Raw genomic sequence first — 25222 nt, forward strand, 5'->3', positions numbered from 1 at the left:
CGCAGGGATAATGGGTGCGTTTTGCTCTTTGCCCCTTTCTGATGGCTGGCATGAGGAGCCTGGGATTTCCAGTTCTTTGCATCTCAGACTCTGTGTTCCCCATGTCTCTTTTTGTCCCATTTCTGCCCCAATTTCCCACTGTCCCCTAGCTCGTGAAACTTTCTGCTTTAGCGCGTGGAGCTGAGCGCTGACTCAGAACCCCGAGAACCTCAGAACCCTGGATGCTCACTCAGCCTTCGCCCTCTTGCGTGAAGCACCGTGGTTCCTCGGGAGCCCCCTCGGTGGGAGCTCTGTTTCCCCACAGCCGCGTTTGCTCCTCCTAGAGTTTGGCTGGGCTCCTCTTGCTCTCTTTCAGACACTTTGAATCTCACGTCTTTAGACCTGGACCTGATTGATGCCTTCTCCCCTTTTCAGGCACCCCTCCCATCCCAGGCTGTTCCTGCGCTCTCCTGGAGGATGTTGTTTTATCTCCACATTCGTGATCATTCTCTCTACAACACCTATCATAATTCTTGGTGGTTTCAGTGTCCCAGTACTCTGGGAGCTCCTTGACCTCTCTCTTCCAGTGATCTCCCTCAGCTGCTTATTGCCTGGGATTATAACGCAGGCCTTGTCATGAGCGGGAGCTCAGGTTCTTGCATAATCTCAAAATCAGTCCTCCTCCTTTCCAGCTCTGATTTTTCCAGCTCACTTCCCGCAGTTCTTCAGTATTCAGACTTAACGTGTCATTTATTTATCCTAATAACTTTTCATTACCACCCCCACCCTTTTCCATCGTACCCTTGCTTTGTCACAGTTTAAATTCCTGGGCCGTCGTTATAACCGGTCCCTTGTTATAACCGGTCCCTCACGTGCACCCTCAGTCCCCTTTCCTTCTCACTTTGTTGTACTCATGCCTGGCAAGACTCCAGCCTTGCTTCCAGCCAGCTCTGGATGTCCTCTGCACTCACGTCTGTTCACCTCTGACCGTGACTGCCTGGCCTTTCTTTATGTGCATGACCGTAGGTTCTCCTCGATGACTATTTATATCTTCTCTTTTCTCAGACCTTCTTCACTGTCACTCTCAGATGATAACTTTGCTTCCTATTTTCTTGAGGAAATAGAAGCAGTTATGACAAAACTTGCACGAGCGTTTCCCTTTGTGTGGATTCACCTACCTGCAGCTGCCCCTGCTTGTGCTGCCTCTTCTCCTTACACTGTGGCTGGATTGTCCCTGCTTCTGGCTACGGTTGGCCCTCCCCTCTTGCACTGGATTCTGTCCCTTCTCACTGATTCTAGGACAGAACTCTAGCCGTTCTACATTTCTCTTACAAAATCAGTTTTTCACCAACTGGATCATTTCCATCAGCATAGAGAATTACTGTGATTTTTCTCAACGGAATGAAAGACCAAGTGAAAGAGAGGAAGGAAAGGAAGGAAGTGTCGATGAAAAACTAATCAGTTGATCTAAGAAAGAAATGGAAAATTTTATTCAAACCAAATTGAGGATTATAACTTGGGAACAGTCTCTCAGAAAACTCCAAGAACCGTTCCTCCTCTTAGAGGTCAAAGCACAGTTGTGTAAGTTTTTGAGACAGAAGGCTGTACATTAAATGACGTATTATGAACAATTTATACAGTCCAGACCTACACATACAAAGTGAGTAGTGGGTAGTGGGTCATCGCGGTCCTTTACAGGGTTAAGAAGGAAGGTTATCTCCTAAGGAGTCATCTTGTTGGTGCCAGGAGAACGTTGCTCTTTATGGTTGAGCAGGTATTTCTGCGGATGGGGCCGTGTGGTCAATGCATAGTGCAGATACATGGTGCACAGTGTGGGGAGAGAGGCGGCCAAAGGGCAGAGAAAACTTTTTATGTTAACATTTTCCTTGACTTGCCTTAGAATACAAATTTTTATTTCCTCAGAAGGAAGGAAAGCAAATCAATCTATCTTGACCTCCTACCCACTCCAGCTCACCACCTCACCACCTCATTGCTTTCCCACTTTTATAGCGGAACTCCCAAGGGTTGTATTCTTGTTGGCTTCATTTCTGTGCTTTGAACATTTGGCTTTGAACTCACTTCTGCCTCCACGACTCTCCCGAAGTGCTGGTGCCAGGTTGGCCACGAGTTCAGAGTCCTCATCTTACACTCCCCTCTCCTTGAAATAGTTTTATTCCGCTTGCTTTTCAGTTTGCTACTCTTTCCTTGTCCTTCCACTTAATGGGCTGCTGCTTCTCAACCTACTTTGCTGAGTTTTCTCTGTGTCCATTCCTTCTTCACACGGGTCTGCCTCATGCCTCGGTCCTTAAACCTCTCTTTTCTGTTTGCCTGCCCTCCTCTGGTAGTGTCCTTTGGCCGCGTGGCTTTATACCACCTGTGTGCTGCTGACCTCCAACTGTGTAGATCCAGCCTCCTGGTAGACACTCCACTGGGCTAATTGGCATCTTGAACATATCTAGTCCAGGATCAACTAATTCCGCCTCTGTTAGAGTGGACCCATCCCTGTAGGTGGCAAATCCATTCCTCCAGGTGCTCAGGCTAATTCCTTGGCATCTCTTTCTCTTAATTCCCATGTGGATTCCTTCGCAAAGCTGTCAGCTCTCGCTTCAAAGCCTCTCCAGCATCTGACCACGCCTCACCACTTGCGCTGTCACCACTCTGGTCTGAGTGGCCGGTCACCTCTTGGTTAGATCCTGTAGTTTCCTAGTGGGCTGCCTGCATCCATCTTTGGCCTTGTGAGTCAAGGAGAGCGCTTGAAAATGCAAGTCACGTCTCACTTGCTGGCTCCCCGTCTGTAGCCTCTGCATCCTCTGGCTTCCTCTCCTGCAGTCTCCTTGCTGTTCTTCTCTCATGCGGCCTGCCCCACCTCTGCCTCCTGCCTTTCAGGTCTTCACCTAATGGTCCCCTTCTCGGTGGGCTTTCCCATGCTGTGAGCCTTGTGGCTGTGATTTCGTAGTGCCAGGCCCACCTCCACCCTGGCACTTCTTTCCCCCTTCCTGCTTTATTGTTTCCATGGCACTTTCCAATCGCTGACATGCTGCTCACTTTTCATATATTGCCCATCTCTCCACCTGGAACAGGAACTCCACAGGGCAGGGATTTTTGCTTGTTTTCTTCCTGATCCTCTGATACTGCCAGACATGTGGTGGGTTGGTAGTAAATATTTGTTGCATGTGTAAATGGATAGATGAAAAACACGCATGGTGGATGGTTGTCATTTTACCATAGATGTGAAGAAGGAAGAAGTAAAATTTGGTGATAGCATAAAAGACAATCACATGGAAGAGTATTTAGGAAAGCCCATACTAGAGACCTCTGGAGACAAACCAAGATTGAGGGGCTGGAGGTGTTAGTGAAGAAGCAGAAATAAGGTGATTTTCCCCTATTGTTAAGGCATGAAATAGGAGCAATCACAATCCATTTCTACTCCAGGACCCCTGAAGAGTAGCCCAGCAGAAAGTCTCATTACATTGATCGTGGTAGAAAATCTTTTGTAATTCCTTCCCAGGATTAAGTTATATATTTATCATTAGCCTGTTTAAGTGTTTAAGTTATGCAACAGCATTAATTGAAATAATTAGCTTTTGTGTGTATAGCCTATGGGTGTACTGGGTACCTTTAGAAGCACCATAATGAATAGGAATTATTTTTTGTTGATTAAGTTCAAAACCTTCACAGTTCTTTTAATGTAATTTATTTAAAAATATTATAGCCTTTGAACTTAATGATTCAGTTCAGTTTTGTTAGGTACTATTTTCATCTTCATGATAAAAAGTTAGTATATCACTTTTGGTGGCAGTTACTTTCCTGCTTCATTCTAATCTTTTTTTTAAAGCTTTTTCTATTGAAGTTGATGTTGATTCTTTATTTTTAAGAGCACAGAAGATGTACTTGTTTCATTTTTTGCTGAGTGTCATGTTGCAGTACCTTTGTATTCTGAAAGGTAAAGGATTGAAAAAAACGACATACCTGAATTTTTTGTGGAACTGAGTGACCTGTCAGAAGCATTTTGTCACCATCAGTCCCTGAATCTTGCTGTTTATAACAAAGCTGAGTTTGCCAGGCAGTCTATGCTTGCTTTAGAGTTCTAGCATCCTGTCGGAAGCTTTCCCATTGTCATTGGCAAGACAGTTAGCTATATGATGTCTTTCACATAACACCTGTAATGGTATAAGGAAGCTTATGTTGGGTTTTATCTCATGTCCGCTATGTTACTTTCATCTTGACTTTCCTTAGGCATTCTTCTGTAGTCTAGCAATGGTTATTCTGTTGGTTATACCACTGAAGTGAGACTGTCTCAGATTTAGCAGACTCTGGCCCACTTCGAGAAATGTTTGGGCTTAGTGACAGGCTGAAGGTGATCAAGTATCAGCTTTCATCACAAACATACATAGCAAAGATTGTTGACGCTGAATGACCCTTTTTTGGGCAATACTGTGATAGAAGAAAATATTTAGTAATATCTTGACTTTATGAACTAACAGAAAAGAGTATTAATTCTACTGGTAATACTAATTAAACGGTTTCTAATAAGGTATCAAAATTTGGGTCCAAGGTTCTGAAACTGTGAGAGACACCTTGGTAAAATTTATTCAGTTTCTTGGGCCATATAATCACTTTTCATGACAATAAAATATGACCCAGATAATGAGATGATGAAGGGATGAAATGAATTGACTGAAGAGATACAGTATTAGTAGATGAGGAATCCTTTGGAATAACAAACTATAGAATAATTTGAGAGTTAAGTACCATATATTCTCTGAAATTTAGAGAAAGAGATTACTCTGTATAGATGATCCAAATTTGTTAGCAGAAGATGAATTAATGCATACAAGCTGCTTGTTCAACCACACTTATGTGGAGGATGGTGTTCCCGAGAGTAGCACATATAAAATAATCTTAGCATCTTATCTAGCTTAAGATCTACCAATAACTTATAGCTAAAGTAGAAGAAAAAAGGCCAAACCATTACTTTAATTGTACATAGCTTCATATAATGTTCCTAAAGCTGATTGTTTAATACTCTCCATCTTGCTTGTGGTCATTTATAATCAAAGTATTTTGCATTTTCAAAATTGTGTTGAATATCAAAAGTCTCATATTACTTGGTTCTATAATTAGCCATATTTTTGTGGATATGTCAGAAGTAAATAGAAACTATTATTTTTAACAAATGTTAGCACTGCAAATGGAATAGAAATAGAGTTTTTGAGTATGCGGATTGTCTATCTCCTCTGTAGATAGTAATAGTATTTGTTCATGCCCAGATAGATGCTTTAGAGATTTCATGGCCAGGCTTCAGTTTTCAAAATCTTTCTGGGGTCTGTCTAATCATCAGTGGCTTTATGGTGTACAGTAATTGGTGTTTGCTTAGGGGATGGAGACTGTTCATTCTGTGAATTATTAGGAGTCTTGGGCTTTAACAACTAACTTGTTTGTCTAAGTGACTAGAAATAATGAAAAGTACTTGAGTGACCTCACATTCTTGGTGATAGAAATAACTTTGGTCAATTTAAAGTACTAAGTATAATGAAAATTTTAAAGAGTTACTTAGATAACAGATTTTCTAATCAGCTTTCTTTTGGCTATATGCTAAATTTAAAAGTTAAATGAAAAAAATAATGTTTATACTAGAGGTATCTATTTCCAAGTAGTATTCATTATGGGACTAAGTTTAGGACACTGAATTGTTTATGGTACTGAATTGTTTAGGGAGATTGTTTTATTGCTTCATATTCTTTGAATTGTTTATATACCCAGTTGGAGATTTATGTTTGTTTTTAAAAATATAACATTATACATTTTACATTAAATAATTAGTGTCTGTCCTTTAACATATGAATGCATGTCAGTTAAGGCTCTCTTACATATTAAGAAAAGGTGTGGGCTTCCCTGGTGGCGCAGTGGTTAAGAATCCACCTGCCAATGCAGGGGACATGGTTTCGAGCCCTGGTCCGGGAAGATCCCACATGCTGCGGAGCAACTAAGCCCGTGCGCCACAACTACTGAGCCTGTGCTCTAGAGCCCGTGCCCTGCAACAAGAGAAGCCACCGCAGTGAGAAGCCTGTGCACTGCAACGAAGAGTAGCCCCTGCTCACCGCAACTAGAGAAAGCCCACGCACAGCAATGAAAGACCCCACGCAGCCAAATATGAATAAATAAATAAGTACCTAAAAAAAAAAAAGAAAAGGTGTAAGGACAGCTTAATTATTGAAGAAGTGCTGGACTTTGGGAAATTATGTTATCTTGCAAGCAAAATATTTTCAATACCACACTAGTTTTTCAGTTTAAGAATAAAGCTGGGAAAAGTTGCCTTCAGCTATTAGTTTTCCTGAATCCAAAGAGATGGGTGGGGCAGGATCAAAAATACTCATTTGATCAAAGTTATTGGCTCTGAAGGTATTCTTACCTGTGTAAGAAAGATGAAAGGTGTTGTTTTTATTGCATGCTAGTAACAGTGTAATTTTGAACTAATTGGTGGTGAACTGCCAATCACCTAGGGGGAATGCAAATAGATACTCTTACAATTTCCTTTGAGGTAGTGAAGTCTTACGTTGAGGCTGGAAGGAAAACAGAATAATACCGTTAAATTGACCTTAAATGAGCTGCTTTGTGGTTTTCTTGGCGAATCCCTTTTTACTTTTCATGACTAGTCCAAACAGGTTTTGTCTACCAATTTGACTTATTGACTAGACAATGCTGACATTGAATATTTTAGATTCATTTTGAAGTAAAGTAATGATAATACAGTTCTTTAGGATATTTTGATCACTTTGTTGCTGCAGCTTAAATTTGTGTAACATTCCAGAATTGTTTGCAGTGTATCATGATTCCTTACAAGAGCCATCATTTCCTTCCAGTCATTTATGATAGGATATTCCGCCCAAACAAGCTTACTTTTCTCACTTAGGTAGTGAGATATATAGTAAAGGATGGTGGTGTCTTTGAAAACTGTGTTATTCCAGATGAATCTAGTCATTTAAAAAAGGCGTAATTTCTTTGAGGACAATAAGAATGTATTCTTGATTTTAGTATGCAACTCAGTCAGTGTTTATTAACTACGTATTGTGTGCCTAGCATTGTGTCACCAAAAAATAAACACACAGTGTTATAGAAATATCACTTTAGTTATTTTCCTTTGAAAACATTGATTAGTCTAGACATCTGTATTGAGCTTTGTAGACATCACACCCACAAAGTAGGCATTTATGTCTTTTCACTTAATTTTACATTGGCAGCAGGAATACTGTCTACTCTGATTCCCTTTCAAAATTCTGAATATTCATCAGATTATTTTTTCTAGCAGTGAACTGGTTACTGGAATAATGCTTTTCTTCACAAGTATAGGGAATGAAATGTAGTTTGGAATTGTATTTGTAATTTATCAGGTATAGAAGTTAAATGAGCATTAACTACAGATACATACCATATAATTTGTAAAGAAATGGGATAAAAAGTAAAATATACTTATCTCTAAGACTATTATATTCAAAGATACTTGAAAATCTTATAATGCTATGCCATCTTACTGTAAATCTCTTTGTTATACAGAAATATCCATTAATTCTGTAACTTAAATGTTTCTCTTTTTGTTTTGGCTGCTAAATTTGTAGTCAAAGTTTAGTAGTTTTGGGTCACACTACCTGAATACATCTATACTATCTTTACCCCTGTTCTCTTATAAACTATATACTGGCAAGTAAAATGATGAAACTCATGAGCTCTGGAAATAGTGTATAACATTTCAGTGGTTTCAAGACCTCAGGTTCTCCAAAAGAGAGAGAGTATTGGATTTCTCTCTCTTTAGTGATGGACGGAAGTGAGAAAGGAAATGCAGTGGGGAATACTTACCTTTCTTAGAAACCTGGGGTAAGACTGAAGTTTTGTGATTCCACAAGAGGGCTTAGTGCATTTGTACCCTGCTGCCTTGGGTTGTTGGCCTGAATCCTCCCTTCAGTCTTTCTCCCTTTGAGAAAGGAGCACTATTTGTATCTTGAGAGATGCCAGAGCACTGAGTCGTCTTTCTCCTGAGTCAATATTTCTGGTCAGTTCATCTGTACTCCCCAAGAACAAAAATTACTGGGCCCTCCAGATGTTTTGTCACTGTTTGAGCGACTGTCTGCCCTGAGTAGGTGTGAAGGGAAGAATAGCGGCAGATACAGAAAAGTTACCATTCGCTTAGGACTGAGTGACGAAGGCCGAGATGAATAGCGAGAAAATGTGATTCCAACTGAAGTTAACTAATGGGAGAGACAAATAAGAATTTGTAATTAGCCCCCAAAAGTAAATACCAATTTTCAAAGAGATGTAATTAGAGTAGAAAAAGGATTGCCTAGAATGTGGGAAAAACATTAAAAATTCAGTAGACAAAAGATGTGACAGTCCTTGTGGTAGACAGAATAGTGTCGCGCGAAGGTACCCAAGTCCTAACCCCAAGAGCCTGTAAACATGACCCCTTACATGGCAAAAGGGACTTTGCAGTGTGATTAAGTGAGGGGGGTCTCGAGATTATCCTAGGTGATCTGATAGGCCCAGTGTCATCACAACATTGTTTTTTAAAAATAAATAAATTTATTTATGTATGTATGTATGTATGTATGGCTGTGTTGGGTCTTCATTGCCATGTGTGGGCTTTCTCTAGTTGCGGCGAGCGGGGGCTACTCTTTGTTGCGGTGCACGGGCTTCTCATTGTGGTGGCTTCTCGTTGCGGAGCACGGGCTCCAGGCGCGTGGGCTTCAGTAGTTGTGGCGTGCAGGCTCAGTAGTTGTGGCTTGCGGGCTCAGTAGTTGTGGCTCGCGGGCTCTAGAGCGCAGGCTCAATAGTTGTGGCACATGGGCTTAGTTGCTCCGCGGGATCTTCCTGCATCAGGGCTTGAACCCGTGTCCCCTTCATTGGCAGGCGGATTCTTAACCACTGCGCCACCAGGGAAGTCCCACAGCATTGTTATAAGTGAAAGATGAGGCAGGAGGGTCAGAGAAGGAAATGTGGCAGTGGAAGCAGAGGGTGGAGTGATCTGAAAAAGGGACTTTAAGCCGAGGAGTGCTGGCAGCCTCCAGAAGCTGGAAAAGACAAACAGATTCTCCCCTAGAGTCCCCAGAAGGAACACAGTCCTGCTGACACCTTGATTTTAGACTTCTGACCTCCAGAACTGTAAGATAATACATTTGTATTGCTTTAAGCCACTAAGTTTGTGGTAATTTGTTACAGTAGCAATAGAAAAATAATACAGTCCTTCTGCAAATTGAATTAATCATCTGGTAGAATCAAGTGGAATAACTATTTCGTGTCACAGAACAAAAGAACAAAGAGAAGGAAATCACTAATGAAATAATAGACATGGACTACAGAGCTAATATACCTAGTCTAAGCAATAGACTTCTAGGAGAAGAAAAAAGAACAAGTAGGAAAAAGGAAATAAATAATAGAAGAACTGGTCAGTGAGCTGAGGAAAGACTTGAGTGTACATTAAGAAAGTCACAGAGTCCTAGGCAAGATTATTAAGCAGGAAATAAACAGATCCAGAGTTATACGATTCACGAATTCCAAGAATAATGATGATAATAATAAAAAAGATTTACAAGCTTTCACATAGAAAAATTACTTACATAGGAGAGAGAGACCAACATCAAACTTCCCTTTTATAACCTGTTAAGGATTATTAAATAATCTGTAGTCTTAGGGGGGCAGGGAAGATTGCAATTAAAAACTCATGTATTTCCAAAGATGTCCTATATCTTATTAGGGCACAAAAAGACATTCATTTATTTATTCATTTTATAGCTGTATATTTAGTAACTAGGTACTCTTCTAGTCATTAGGGATATGGTGGCTTCCGTACCATTGGAAAAATTTAGTAATAATCTCAAACTAAATAGTTTTAAAACAATCTCAGCACAGTCCAGAACTTAGGAGGGGTGAGTGGAAAGCAGTGAGAGAATGGTTTTAAAAAAGTGTTGTGAAAGCTTCACCTTAGTGTGGGATAAGTTACCTAGTAAGGTTTCCCTGTGGGGTTAGGCTGAATAAAACATAAGTCTAAGTATATGTGTTAAGAATGAGAAAGTAACCACTGAAGTGTCAAATTAACATGAGTAAAAGGATAAACAGAAATTCCACTTGCTAGGGAAAGAAGAAATAATGAACAAAATAAAATAAACAGAAATTATAAAATTACATGAAAGAAGAAAGCACCAGTCTTCATAATAGACCAGCTTGGGGATGGCAGAATTCAGTCCCTGGATGTCACTGTTGAGCTGCTGGAAAACCCACTTTGAAGCCCACTCTGTGTGTAATCTTCCAATTACATGAAATTATTTTCTTATTTTTTAAGGTACTTTGAGTTGGGTTTTCTGACTCAGCAGAAAGCATCCTAATAAGACCCCCCATTTCACAGATGAGAACACTGAGGGTCAGAGAAGGATAAACCTAAAAGAAGGAAAACTTGAGAGGAGAAAGCCATAAAAAATTATTGAAATTTAGCAGATCTGAGAGAAGTTTGGAAGCAACTAACTTAGCAGGCCCAAGAAAGCTGAATCCTAAGCCATCTGCGCTTGATTTATATTCCAGGATCCCTTAAAGTCCCCAAAAGTGGTACTACCAGACACCTGTGAAAGTGGGGATAAAGTGGGACAGGTTAAGATAAGGAGGATTGGTGAAAAGCCTGCTTATGAAGCGATTTGATCCCCACATCTTTCCCCTCCATCCAGGGTACCAGACCACTGCCTCTTCCCCACCTCAGCAGTAGAGGGAGGGTTATTCTCCAGAGAAGGTGAGACTGTGGCCTGGGCACAGATGGGGGGCGTGGAGGATGGGATGAGTGCTTACAAACTAAATGTGTGAGCTCCCATCTCCCTTCACCTGGACAACCAAGCTTTAATACCCCAAGAAGGAGATCAGAGAGTCTTATCTGGGGAATCTGTCTACCCAGGAGGAAAGCCTCACACCCTGCTAGCAGTTGGGTGTCCATGAAAAACGCAGCTTGATTACCCAACAGGAAGTCTTGTCAGGTGCCACCCATGCAATCTTAGAGTTTCAAATTATCATTTTTAGTGCTTCCTTCTTAAATATGAACAGACGACTAAGCCTTACCATACTTAAGAGAAAGACCTCTCATGGGAAAGTAGGGGCCAAAACAAACAAACAATAAAGAACCCCAGGGGGAGACGGAATATGCACAGGATAAGCAAAAAGTAAAATCTATCATCAGTATCCTGCGAGAGACTGAGATTGCATCCATGAGAAGAGCCAGGATTCCATTAAAAATGGAATAGCTAGTGAACAGAAAGGGCCTCTTGAAATTTGGAAATGATAATGTATCTAAAAGATTGGAAGTTAAAGAAAATAGGTCAAAAATGACAACCACAGGGAAGAGTTAAGAATAGTAGAGGACCAGTTCAGGAGATCTAACATCCAACTAATAGAATTCCAAGTGGGGAGAGGAGAGAAAACAGGATGGAGGAAATGACAAAGTCAAGAAAATTTCTCAGCTCTAAAGGACAAGAACTTGGAGATTGAAAGTGCTCACTCAGTCTCACTCAGTGCCCAACATGGAACATGAGAGTGACTCACCGACACTGGGACAAAGGCCGACACGTTCTCTCAGGGAGAATGAGAAGCAGTTCACACTCAGGTCCAGGAGGAAGAAGAGCTTCAGACTTCTCAGAGCTGACACTGGAAGCTGGGGGGCGGTGGAGCAGTGACTTCACGATTCTGAAGGGTAATTAATTTTGAACTAACTAATAAAGAATAATAAGCTCGTAAACACTAAATAAAAAGGTTCCCCTGCTATTTCTTGATTTTCCAGCATTAAGTTAACTATTACCTGACAGCTATGGAAGATGAGGGTTTAAGTCCCTGTAAACCACATACGTTTTCATTCCTCATTTATAGTTTTTAAATATAAAAAAATAATTTATATTTAACCAAACTTTCATATTCAGACTTGTATAGTTTCAAAAAAATTACCTCCCATTCACCTTTTCTTCGTAAGCTGCTGGAGGAAATAAAGACATTTGGGAGGAAGGTTTAGCTTCGAACTAGTAGTAAATGCATAAAAAACTAAGCAAATGTAAAAAAAAAAGATTAATTCTGGGGGTGGGAAGAAGAATGTTATGGAAGAAAGGAAAGCTAATCGTAGTTTATTACATGGGTAAGTGGCAGATAGAATTTGTATTGTAATAATGTAGGCATTGGATATTGCTCTAACCAAAATTACCAATACGATGCTATATGAAAGGGGGGGATGAATGTAAAGAAAAGCATTAAAGACACTGAGGGTCATGATGCAGTGATAAAAGGTGTGATTCATAAGGAACATGTTACAGTCTTACAGGAGCCCCCAAATCTTAGCAAATACAAACGCATAATGAAAAAATTCTTAAAAACTGAGAAAAAACTATTCAGTCAAAGTACAGTTGTAGTGGGGGATTTTAATTTGTCCATTTCAGAATTTAGCAGTTAAAATAGAAAGAGTATGGACATATACAAACCACTGAAGAAACAAGCAGAAAATATGAACATGGTGTACATGTTAAAGTAACAATGGGAAAATATTTTTTACTCATCATATTGGCAAAAATTCAAGAGTTACAACATCCACTGCTGGGGAAGAGATTGGAAAACACAGATCTTCCTTGACTTACGATGGGTTATGTCCTGGTAAACCCATTATAAGTTGAAAATATCTAACCTACCAAACACAGCTTAGCCTGGCTCACCTTAAGTGGGTGCTCAGAGCACTTACGTTAGCCTACAGTTGGGCAAAATCATCTGACATCAAGCATATTTTATAATAAAGTGTTCATAGAAATGTAAATTATTATAATAACTTATTACAATATATCACAATATTTGGGGGGAAGTAACTTTTAAATGTCTCTTAAAACTGTAAATGCTCATATCCTTTGACTCAGCAGTCTGAATTTTGAGACTCTGTCCTACAAAAATAATAGAACCAAAAAGTACTGGATGTTCATAGAAAAATGTTTGTAGTGGCAAAAAATTGAGGAAAACCTGAATATTCATAAATGGAATAATTCTGAATAAAATTGAAGGACATCCATATTCTGGAATTATTATTCAGCTGTTAAGAAGTTGGGGCTGTCTGTCAATGTGGACATATCATTAACTAGGAAAGCAAGTGGTGAAATAATGTCTGATTTGACCCATTCTTATAAAATACATAGTAAAAACCGTGAGTATGATGTGTATGTATGTTATGAGTATGTACATGAAGGTGAAGAAAACCTCACCCAAGCTGTTGACAGTTGTCATGTTAGGGAGGTGGGATGAAGAGAGGAGATCTTGATTTTCTTTCACTTTTTATAATAAGCACATGATGCTTTTGTAATCAATGAAAAATTAATAATAGATCAAGTAAGAATTTTACCAGAGTAAGAAATTTTCTAGGAAACATGTAGTGTTTAATCAGCAAGAACTTGGAAGTTTTAAGGAGTAAAGAAATGGATGTACTTTTCTGTGAGTCACAGCAGCCCTTGTTTTCATTATTAGTGATCAGGATTTACAGTGTGTTTTTTATATTTTCATTAAATGTGAGGGCTGCCTGTTCTGGGGTTCTGTTGTTATGTTTCTAAAATGTTTTTGCTTTTGATAGGACTGTCTTCATCAGTGGAACACAATATAACGGAGTTGGAACAAGAACTTGACAACGTAAAGACTCTTAAGACAAAATTAGGTATTGTACATTTTTTTCCTTGACTTATGTATTGGTCTTGGTTTCTTATTAAAGACTTTACTGTAGTCTGGAATATTTTTTAAAATTGTGAAATCTCTATGTTACAAGCTTTCAGTCTGTCCAAAGCTGTTAATAAAGAATGTCTTTTAGTTTGGGGAGGGGATGAGCATGTATTTATTCACTTTTTGTTGTTGTTTTGTCTGTGTACAAAATGACTTTTCAAAGATGATGATGTTCCAAAATATCACTCCACTATCTTTTCACTTGTATTATTTCTGATAAGTAATCTTCTGTTATTATTATCTTTTAATGTCTTTTTTCTTTGTATTTATCCTTCTTGAGATCTGTGGCACTTCATGAGTGTGTGGCTTAATGTCTTTCATCCACTTGGGAAATTGTTGGCCATTATCTCATCAAATACTGCATCTGCTCATTCTCTTTTATTTCCTCAGACTCCAGTTATACATATGCTAGACCTTTTTACTCTTAAATTTTTTTCTTTATTTTCCCTCCTTTTTTTTTTTTGGAAAATAAGTAAACTGCTTTATTTGCAGAAATCATAATCAGTTATTTAAAAATCCCTTTGGAATCTGCAGAAAAAGCTAGAATGACTTCAATTTCCATTATTATGGTAGCTCTCTAACATCTTCATACACATTTCTTTTTAAAAAATTAAGTTTGATCCATCTTTTCCAGTTGTTCATGGCATAAGGATTGGTGTGTTACAAGGTAGACCTTTGTCACTAGAAATAGAGGTTTGCTTCCAGCCTTTAGAAAACTGGAAGTGTTTACCTTTGGGATGTGGGATTAGAGGGGATTCTTACTCATGTTACCTGATATTTCCAGATCTCTATCAGTGTGTAAATCTATCATTATAATAATATGTAAATTTAAAAAGAAATACAAATATTACTATATTTTCAGAGTAAGCTGTATATCCACAATATGTTTCATCAATAATTGAAACGTCTTTACAGTGCTAAAATTTGAGCATCACAGGATTGAGATGTTTAATGTAGCAAACTGATTTTAAAATTCTGATTTTTATAGTTTGTGGAGGAAAATTAAAAATAATTTATGTTTTTAGGAAAAGATAATTTATGTAAGAATAATACATACTGGTTGTATTAGTAGGGAATGAAAATGTGAATCTGGGGAGAAGTTTTGGAAATTACTGAAACTTTTATTATATTTTGTTTTTCCTTCTAATAGAGAGGCGCAAAAAGGCTTCAGCATGGGAAAGAAACTTGGTGTATCCTGCTGTTATGGTTCTCCTTCTTATTGAGACAGTAAGAATTTATTTGCCTAGTTAAATAAGGCAGATTATTTTTTATTTACTTTAGCATTTGTGTATGGCAACTCCCTCAGCTAAATGGTTTCAGGTAAACTGGTTTTCTATCAACAGGATTAAAATCCATCTATGCTTTTATTTGTAAAAACTCAATAGAGCAAAAAATGAAATTAATGGTAATTTTGAAAAGTCCTCAAGATTATCTATTTCCTCATAGAAGCAGGAAATTCATTCTTTTGTTTCAATTGAAAATTAAGAAGAGACAAAGTGTTGCAGATACCCTGATCAAACTCTGTGATAAGATCTGAAAATTATATTATTAAATTAGTTCTGATAACATTTTAACCATTTTTAAAATATGTGGAGTTGTGGGTTCCAACTGGTAAAATCAGTTAATAAATGGATCTATATTAATAGCTTTTTTCTTAAGCTTTGAGATTATAATACTTTGCAGAATTTTTACGAATTTATTCTGGAGTTTTTATAGTCTCATTACTTCAGGTTTATATGTAGAGTTTTGGTCTTGACTGCTTTTCCTCTATTCTGAAGCATACATTTGGTTGGTTACTTAGATTTTAATGTGTGTGTATTGACAAAATATCTTTGAAATTCAAAACTGATGGCTTACTTTTTGTGTTGTAGTCCATTTCGGTCCTCTTGGTGGCTTGTAATATTCTTTGCCTGTTGGTTGATGAAACAGCAATGCCAAAGGGAACAAGGGTAAAGTAAAATGCTTTAAAATGTCTTTCTTTTGCAAAAGTATTCTGTGTGTATAAACTGAGTGTTTCAAATAAATAAATGAAAACATTCACCTTTCTGCATATATATACTTCAAGTTGTATGAATTTCTTTATGCAGTGAGCTTTCATAAACAGTGTTTCTGAACTATATTTTTGGTTTCTGATTTCTTATTTTGGATTGTCTGGCTTTTTAATCAAGTATCAGAGTTTCCTTTTACACTTTGTATCAGAGTTTATCTTTGTTTTACTGAAATTCATGTTTGTGATCCTTTAAGAAAATGTATGTTCTGTGAAATAGTGAAATATAAAGAGTTTATTAGATGGATTCATTGCGTTCGCAAAGGATCCAAATATGTGGTTGTAAGGACTCATGCCTCAAAGGAGTCATTTTATGAACTTGAGTCAAAATGTTCAGTTGCTGGAGGAGAGTCAGATATACATCTTTTCATGAATTAACTTAATTTTTTCTCTTGTTTAAAAAATTCATGATTTTATTAAGTTGCATCAATTAGTCTATTTAAATATATTCTCCTTATGGAAGGTAGTTTCCACTAAATATTCATATATGACATACTTTTTCTAGGTGTCTCTATAAACTTTTGGATACTTAAAGTAGCATTTAAGTTTTGACATTTTATTACACTTTTCGAAGTTAGCACCTTTGCCATCTCCCATAGAGATGACTTCAAAACTCTTCCAAACTTTTCATGCTTTGGGGGAGGGAAAACATTTTCCTTAACCCTTTCTAGGATCTTCTGGCTGGTCTAAGAATTAAATTTACATGAGACAGATTAACAGGAGAAAACAATTTAATTACGTGTATGTGGGAGCCCGGTAAGAATAATGACCCCCCAGGACAGGTTGGGCAGTTGAGGCTTATATTCCATCTAAGAGAAGGAGAAGGGGGTAGGAGCTTGGAACTTCAAGCGGGAGGAAGGCAATTCACATGGAGATGGAAAAGCAGATGTTTGGTAAACAGAGGGGACACAGAGAGGCCTTTGGTCTCCAGGTCTTGCCAGGTTCCGTCTACCACACTCAGCCCATACTCTTTGTAGCTGTCTCTGGTGATAGTGCTCTGCCTGGACCAGGTCCTTCGTCTGAATTCTTTTAGGCAGTTAAGGGGTGAGGTGGGGGTGGCGCTAAAAAGAAAGACTTAATGAGTCTTCTGTTTCTTAAAAACAATCAGCCTAAAATGATCCTTATGCCAGAGAGACAGCTTTTGGGGTGCAGATTTTGCTTCCCTACATGCCACTTCTCTGTCTGAACCACACGATACACCTTTTCTCTCATAGAAAAAAGCCAATGTTTATCTTAATTCCTTTCCTTCAGTCAAAGATGAAGCTTCTTTCAGAAGCTAATTCTTTCAGCAGTATTCTCAGTTTAGCTCCCTGCCCCCAGCCTCTTCAGGACCTTGTGCCATCTCTCACTGCCATGGCCTCTCCACCACTGCGAGCCTGCCAGCTTTCTTCAGGTCTGTCATTCCACTAACGAAAAACAGCAGTGAGCAGTCCTCCTCCATCCACAGCCTTGTCTTTTGTCTTTTGTTTAGACCCAAATCCATTGATCAAGCAGAAGTCAACTACTGTGTTGACTTCTATCCATTTTTTAACCCATTTTCTTATACCACATACTAGGTGAGGCCCAAGCCCTGTGGTACATTTTTGTACCATTCCTTTCGTGCATAGTACAGAAGGACTTATATGTGGTATGCTCTTTTTATGATTGTGTAAATAAATCAGATCATCTTAATCTTGCCTGTAGGCCTTCTCTTGAGACAGAGAATATTTCCAAAGTGTTTTCCATCCCAGTTAATAAGCTTTCTGTTAGCATTATTCATTTTTTCTTCAAAAGATTGACAAAAGTTGGTAAATTCTTTGTCCATTACCTTATTTATATATGAAATTTCCATGGGTATTCTAACTTCTTCATGCCTATATTAGATTGTATAAATAATATGATATTATTTATTGGTTTATTTTTTTATTAAGCTGACTTTATATTCTTAATTATCCTGGTATATCTGTTAGATGTAATTGAAGCTGATAGCAAAGTAGTAGTTTGTATTCAGAGAGTTTCTGTAATTAGTATGCTTTGAAAACATTGTTCCTACTTCAGTAAGAAATGATTTTTTGCCTGTCTGGCCTCATTAATAAATATTACTTTTTCTACTTGTTAAGTTCTAGATAAAGATAGGTTTTGAGAATAGGTATGATGTTTAGGGAAAAATTTATAGCATTGCATTTGGAAAATCTGTGTTAATTAAATCCCTGAATTCCCAAGGAAGATGTAGGGAAAGGAAACTTTCAAGAGTAGTAACAGGATATGTGCATTCACTTTCTTTCTTTGCTTAGCTTCCTTTTGACATATTTTAATTGTATAGTTTTTATATGTTGCCTTAGTGTTCAGACAATTATGTGTTCTATTCTTATTATACTATTATATTTTTTAAAAGTTTCTTCCAAGAATATTTAGGATTTAACAATAATCATATCATTTTGATAAGTAACTTAAATTATATTTGAGATAAATCAGAAATGTTTTGAGCTTGTTAAAAGTGATAACACGTGGTTGAATTAGTTGATGAATTCAGTCTCGTCACGTTTTATTTTCGTTTGAACGTCTAGATGTTACTCCAGGGTATTAAACATTCCTAATTTCAACTGTCCTATATTTATGAAACAACAATTTTAGGGAAACCAAATATAATAGTGTCATTGAATTCTGAAAAGTGTTTTTTTTCCCCCCAGGGGCCTGGAATAGGAAATGCTTCTCTTTCTGCTTTTGGTTTTGTGGGAGCTGCACTTGAAATCATTTTGATTTTGTATCCTTTCTTTAACTGAAGTTCTGTCTGTTAACAAGTTTTCTGTCTAGTTTTCTGGGACAGTGGTAATTTACTAAGACACTTTCCTGGAAGAAAAAACAAGTCAGTCTTCCTCAAGCACTCCAAGTGGCATTTTGTTTTGTTTTGTTTTTCCTTTCGGCCTTAAGACATTTTGGAGACAATTGAGAACTTAAGGAAACACATTCTTTGGAGAGTTTTTCCTTGATTCTCACAGCTATCTTATGGTGTCCTCTGTTGTCGGTTTCTATAGCCTCCGATTTTTTGGAAACTTTATTCCCAAGAAGGATGACACAACGATGACAAAGGTAAGGTAAAGTCTTAGGTGACTGTGCCTCCCTTTTGCCTTCCAAGACAAACAGACTGTTTTATTTAGTAATCGTGGTGAATGGTTCATTTGCGGTTCTAGGTATTTGTTTGTAAGTTGCGTAAACACACACACTGGAAGATTTTCAAAATGCTGAATGAGTGGGAAAAGGATGTGCTCTGTTTAATTTGGATGGCATCCATTCACTTGTAAATGCATAGAACCGCAGAGCTTGTTAACTAGCTATAGACGGCTCCTGAAAGGACTCTTTTTCCTACAAAGAAAACGTATTGCTAATGAGTAACTTTGATTGTGCTGACTGTACTTCAGGGAGCTTGTTTGAAATCTGAAGAACTTAGTTGCTACAAGTAGTAGAGACAAAGTATTTCAAATTTGAATAATTAAAGCAAGACGGAAGAGTTCTATTCAGAAACATTTTGTAGTCTGAGGCTAATTTGACTTTCTACAATATGTCATTGGCTTTGGAATAACAAAGGCTGTTATCTTATATAGTGACTGCATTTGTAAAATATTCCCACAGGCTGACAATGAAGAATAACAAGAGCTGCTGGCTTCTTTTCTTTTTTATTATATATTCCATATTTTCAGCTTATTCTAAAGGGGAGAAGTTATTTTTATATATCTTTATCTAAAATGCTATGACTTCTTGAGATACTTAGCATCTAGTTTAAGTAATCATAAGTACTAAGTAGTATTTTCAGCATCTCTTACTTAATATGAAAGAATAAGTATAGGATACATTGAAAATTACTAGAATTTAGGTGTTTTGGATTTCTAGCTTTTTGGTATTAAATCTTACAATAGTTAAACATATTAGAAGTAGATATTATCTATCTTGAGCAGTAGTCTTGGCTTTAAAAGTAGAGTCAGAAGTATTAAAAATATTAATTACTTTTTACTTGTTAGGCAAACCTTTTTGAAATCAGCAACCTCAGTCAATAATGTAAAATGCGTTGTCCGAGGTGTGAAGTAATTTAAGTGTTCTAAAACTTTATATTTGTGTCAGGTACTGTAAATATCTTCTAGAACTCACAGATAGAACTTTAAATGTTTGTAGAAAAGTTTCTATTCTCTTTATTTTCTATATTGAATAGTATCATTCAGAAGTTAGCAAAGTACAGTAGGTAACTGAAATGTCCAGTAACTTGCCAGAATGTGAATGGATTTATTTATCCGTATACTGTGTAACTGCCCAATATTCTTTCCGATTTCTCATAACAGATCATTGGGAATTGTGTGTCAATCTTGGTCTTGAGCTCCGCACTGCCTGTTATGTCAAGAACACTGGGTAAGTTTAAATGAGAACTTTTCATTTAAAGTCAGTAGCTTTTCAAGTATCAAACTTCTTGCTAAACTTCTAGTTTCTAAACTGTTTTTCAAAGAGATCACTCTTTGAAATATATTATTCCCTCCCACGTTATTTTATGCTTTTACTTCTGTAATTCATTTATATACAGAGCTGTACCAAAATAAGCACTTTTATCAAATAAAGACCACTTATTTTTTCAAGTACTTAGAAATAGTCCTTGTCCAAACAATAGACTTTATTTTTTTCATTGACTAATTAAGTTTTGGAGTCCTCTATCTAGTGAGGAAACTGTGATTTTTTTAAAAAAAACAATATTTAATGTCTAGAAAATACTAAACTAATTTTTTCTACGTGAAATGTTTTAAAAAATGTGTAATTTAGTATGTGGTTTAAAAAATTGAGACCGTGTAACACTTATTTTAAGCTGCTTTATGTCCCGGGAATAGACTTGAAAGCAGTAAGATCTAGGAGAGCACGCACTGATTTAAAGGTCATCCTTTAGTTCTTCAGCTTTTTACTGGCTTGTGATTTATGTAGTTTTCTTAATTTTTCAATTCACAGAGAATTTTGGTCATCATTTAAAAGTAAAATATTTCCAGTGTGTCATTGAAATAGTTGAATAAATCTTCCTTCGTTTGGTGTTCTTATCTTTTATAAAGCACTGTTGCAGACTGTATTCTCAGTTCTTGGCTAAATATTATTTCAGACAAAAATTTCCACTAGGCAGTTCTGTTCCGTTTTCTAGACTTAGATTTTGACTTGAGTGTTCACAAATGATTAGGAAAATCCCATTATTCAACCTTAGCAACATGCTTATGACAAAGATTGCAAGTAACTTTGAATTGCTTTTGTTTTAGCGCTTATGTGGCCTCCATTATTTATTCAAGGCCCACAGCTGTCGGGGATGCAGGCTGTGCCAGGAAGGGTATAAGCTTTGTGGTCATCTTCATAATGCTTACAGAGAAGTTCATGTTTTAATACAAGTGGAATCTAAATGTAAATGTAGAAGGGACCGCCGTTCCACAGACTAATACAAAGCTCATTTACTTAGAGGTCTTATTTCTTTTGTGTTTGCATTATAGGACTTGTTATCGTTTTGACATCTGCTTATGGTGTGCTAATCTTGAAAATGCCATAAATATACACTTTAGTAACTTGATTTGTAGCTAACTGTGATCGTTTGTATTATGGCAGTCCAACAAATAATTTCTGTGATATTGTAGCCAACCTACCATTTTATCATTTATGAAATTCACTGTGCTCTGTTATTTAAGATTAATTGTTAATAGTAATATATGGATTTTATGGAAGAAAATTACGTGCTGAGTACAGTTTTAATACAAAGAAAACAAATTAATGGCAAAATGTGCTTTTTGAAGATCAACAAATTAAATTCCTGAGTAGTTTGCCATAGAGATAAATAAAAAGAAGAAAAAGAAAGATGGAACAATTAAAATGCAGCTAACAAATGCCTGGACCCAGCTGTCCAAACAGGATTAATGGAGTGCATTAGGGTACAGTGAGTCATGTGGTGCTTTGCAAAATATCAACACGCACTGCACTACATGTTATGCCCAGTGGCACTGAATAGATGAAAAGAAATAAATACGTTAAACAGATTCATAGAGGCTTTTCACAGTATTAAAAAAGCAAATTTCTAGACTAAAAGAAAAAGCTTTATTTTAGTATTATGGGAAATGCAAACTAGAGAGTTACTTTGTAATGCCTCTATTAACCCTTTAGAATTGAGTCTTTGATTTTAAGAAGATAAAATATAGAGAATTGTCATGAATATTATCTTAGTGTATAACGGGATTTTGATTTACTAGCTGAAAAGCTTATAAGACTAGAATAGAGGATGTATTTAACAACCAAATTCCAAGCTGTGAAATTTTTCACTCTTTCTCATTGCCTCTCACAAGGAAGTCCTGACCTTTAGGGTGCTCTCCTTTGCTCCTGTGAATTCAGCCGGCGTTCTCAGTTAAATGAGAAATGAAGGAGCAAGGAAAATTATAATTTATCTGTATAAGTGCAGTTTTTCTCTTACTTTAGTAATTTTTAGTGATGATTATAACTTTAATTGTAAATTGCAAGTGTATTGAATCCTGTATAAAATGATTAATTTGGTGATATTTTTGCTTCAAAAAGGAAAATGTTTTTTAAAAAATTTAATTTGCCAACTGCTATTGCTGCATCATTGGTATAAACTATAGCTTTAGACTTGAATGCCTGGTGTGATATGACAGATTTATTACAGAATTCCTCTGAAATAGCTTCTTATATTTAAATATGGAAGATTTTATACTAATTAAAAAATTACCACTAAGTAGATTTTACAAGCATATCACTTGCCACAAAGAATTAGGTTGTGAGGAGCATTTTGGCTATGTATTTTTAGCCAAATATAATTAATATCGATGATAGTTTTGTTGTCCATTGGAAACACAAAGAATCTGTGCGTAACACTTTTTATTTGAAATCTTTAAAACCTTTTAAAACTGATGCCATGTCAGTGGATATGCTTTCCAAAACGTTGTTTTGCTGCCTGTTTAGTGTTCAGTTTTGAAAAATCCAACATTTTGAGGGATATGATGTCCTTATTTTTAGCAATCAATTTACTCTTTGGTATAATAGACTCTCAAGGTGATTAGAGGAGATGGTTCACAAAGTGAAAATAGAACAGGCTCAAACCTAATAAATTATTTATAGAGGCCCAGACTTTGCTATAACAAAATATTTTAAAGGCAGCAGTGAATTTTGTGAGAATAGATTTTGCGAGATTGCTGACATGTTCTTGGTTATGCTTAATCAAGAAACAACTGAGAGATTGACAGTTTTTACATTATTCTTTATTTGAAATCTCCTTTAACAGGAAAAATTTTCTCAGATGCAACCAATAGACTTCGTAATACTTTTACTAATTTCCATTTTGAAGTTATTTTTATAGTTAGTTGTATTTTCATCCTGAAATTCTTTCTGTAAATTTTAAGTTATTCAAGGCCCAAAAGCAGATTTTTTTTAATACACTTAAAACAAAAAACAACCTTTCAAATCAGCTTGGATCTATTTTTAGTATTTCCATGTATTTCTCATCTGGGTCCCATATAGTCCATCATCTTGCAGGATTTAAAGTGTATTATTCTCTTTTGTTCCTTGATGAAGGGACTATGTTTAAAAACTGGTCCTTTGCGGGAGAGGTCTTTATTTGGGTTTGTAAATACACTAGTAATCTTTACCCTGAGCTTTCCCTCTCCAGTGTGAATCAGAAATAAATGATGCTTAGACATGACAAATGTGAAATTGAAGTATAAATCTTAATATATATTCCTAATTATGGCTTTGATGTAAAAATAATTCTAAACCCTGTATTGAAAATTTCTCCGCAAAAAAATTGTGTATGACTTAATTATATTCTGTTATATTGCAGAGCGTAATAAATGAGTGGTAAAATTAACTTTTGATTGATTACTAATGTTCTTATACCTGACCAATAAATTTGTATATCTAGTTAGGATTTTTAATTATAAAGGAAAAGTATTCTGTGTCAAATGTCTGAAAGAAGTCAGAGGGTCACTAATGCTCACTCCCTCAACACCCCCGTTCCCAGTGTCCACTTGTCGTGTCCTTCTGTTGCTGTTCTTGTTTCAGAGCACATGGTCCTTCTTGCCTGAGGAAATATCGTGTTGGCCACATATTCTAAATAACTTAGCCATCTGTTGACATACGTTCAACTCCCTTAAGTTTTGATTTGTTATAAAATATTTTTCATATGAAATTAATTCCAGTTAGGATTATTTAGTTGGAGGGAGCCTTAAGATGTAATTTTTTAAATGTTAAGAATTAAAATGTTACAATTAAAACTAGAACGTAAACTACAGTAAGGGTCTAATTTACTCTAAGAATCAAGACCCCCAACCTGGCTGAGAATACTTAATAGTACACCTATACATGGCCAACTCTGAGACTGATGAACAGATTATCTCCTTATTTATAGGAAATTTTATTTTTAAATTAATTTTTAAGTACGTACATGAATAACTTCTTATGAGGAATATTAAAAACAGATCAGGCTCAAATTCCTTTTGACCGCCACTTTTTTTTTTCCCCCCACACTATTTTAAATATTTATTTAGTTATTTATTTTTGGCTGTGTTGGGTCTTCGTTTCTGTGCGAGGGCTTTCTCTAGTTGCGGCAAGCGGGGGCCACTCTTCATCGCGGTGCGCGGGCCTCTCACTATCGCGGCCTCTCTTATTGCGGAGCACAGGCTCCAGACGCGCAGGCTCAGTAGTTGTGGCTCACGGGCCTAGTTGCTCCGCGGCATGTGGGATCTTCTCAGACCAGAGCGCGAACCCGTATCCCCTGCATTAGCAGGCAGATTCTCAACCACTGCGCCACCAGGGAAGCCCCCTTGACCACCACTTTTATTTTTATTTATTTATTTTTTTAACATCTTTATTGGAGTATAATTGCTTTATAATGTTGTCTTAGTTTCTGCTATATAACGAAGTGAATCAGCTATACATATACGTATACATATATCCCCATATCCCCTCCCTCTTGCGTCTCCCTCCCACCCTCCCTATCCCACCCCTCTAGGTGGTCACAGATCACCGAGCTGATCTCCCTGTGCTATGTGGCTGCTTCCCACTAGCTATCTATTTTACATTTGGTAGTGTATATATGTCCATGCCACTCTCTCACTTTGTCCCAGCTTACCCTTTCCCCCCCCCATGTCCTCAAGTCCATTCTCTATGTCTGCATCTTTATTCCTGTCCTGCCCCTAGGTTCATCAGAACCATTTTTTTTTTAGATTCCATATATATCTGTTAGTTTACGGTATTTGTTTTTCTCTTTCTGACTTACTTCACTATGTACGACAGACTCTAGGTCCATCCACCTCACTACACATAATTCAGTTTCGTTTCTTTTTATGGCTGAGTAATATTCCATTGTATATATGTGGCACATCTTCTTTATCCATTCATCTGTCAGTGGACACTTAGGTTGCTTCCATGACCTGGCTATTGTAAATAGTGCTGCAG

General features: G+C 37.0%; 1 protein-coding gene across 9 annotated transcripts in view; it reads left to right on the top strand.

The window, feature by feature from the left end:
• The window catches only part of LMBR1 (limb development membrane protein 1), a 158462-nt gene that overhangs the window by 83126 nt on the left and 50114 nt on the right, over nt 1-25222 (top strand). For 8 of the 9 annotated variants that reach the window (XM_036862971.1, XM_036862969.1, XM_036862973.1 and 5 more), the window contains 6 exons: nt 13592-13672; nt 14885-14961; nt 15606-15683; nt 18451-18524; nt 18760-18850; nt 20092-20158. In XM_036862971.1, coding sequence (XP_036718866.1) covers nt 13592-13672; nt 14885-14961; nt 15606-15683; nt 18451-18524; nt 18760-18850; nt 20092-20158 — 468 coding nt within the window. Of the gene's footprint in view, nt 1-13591; nt 13673-14884; nt 14962-15605; nt 15684-18450; nt 18525-18759; nt 18851-20091; nt 20159-21036; nt 23742-25222 lie in introns of those variants that run through there. The other variant, XM_036862974.1, reaches the window with a different exon arrangement.

This window comes from Balaenoptera musculus, chromosome 9, assembly GCF_009873245.2.
Source record: "Balaenoptera musculus isolate JJ_BM4_2016_0621 chromosome 9, mBalMus1.pri.v3, whole genome shotgun sequence".
NCBI lineage: Eukaryota > Metazoa > Chordata > Mammalia > Artiodactyla > Balaenopteridae > Balaenoptera > Balaenoptera musculus.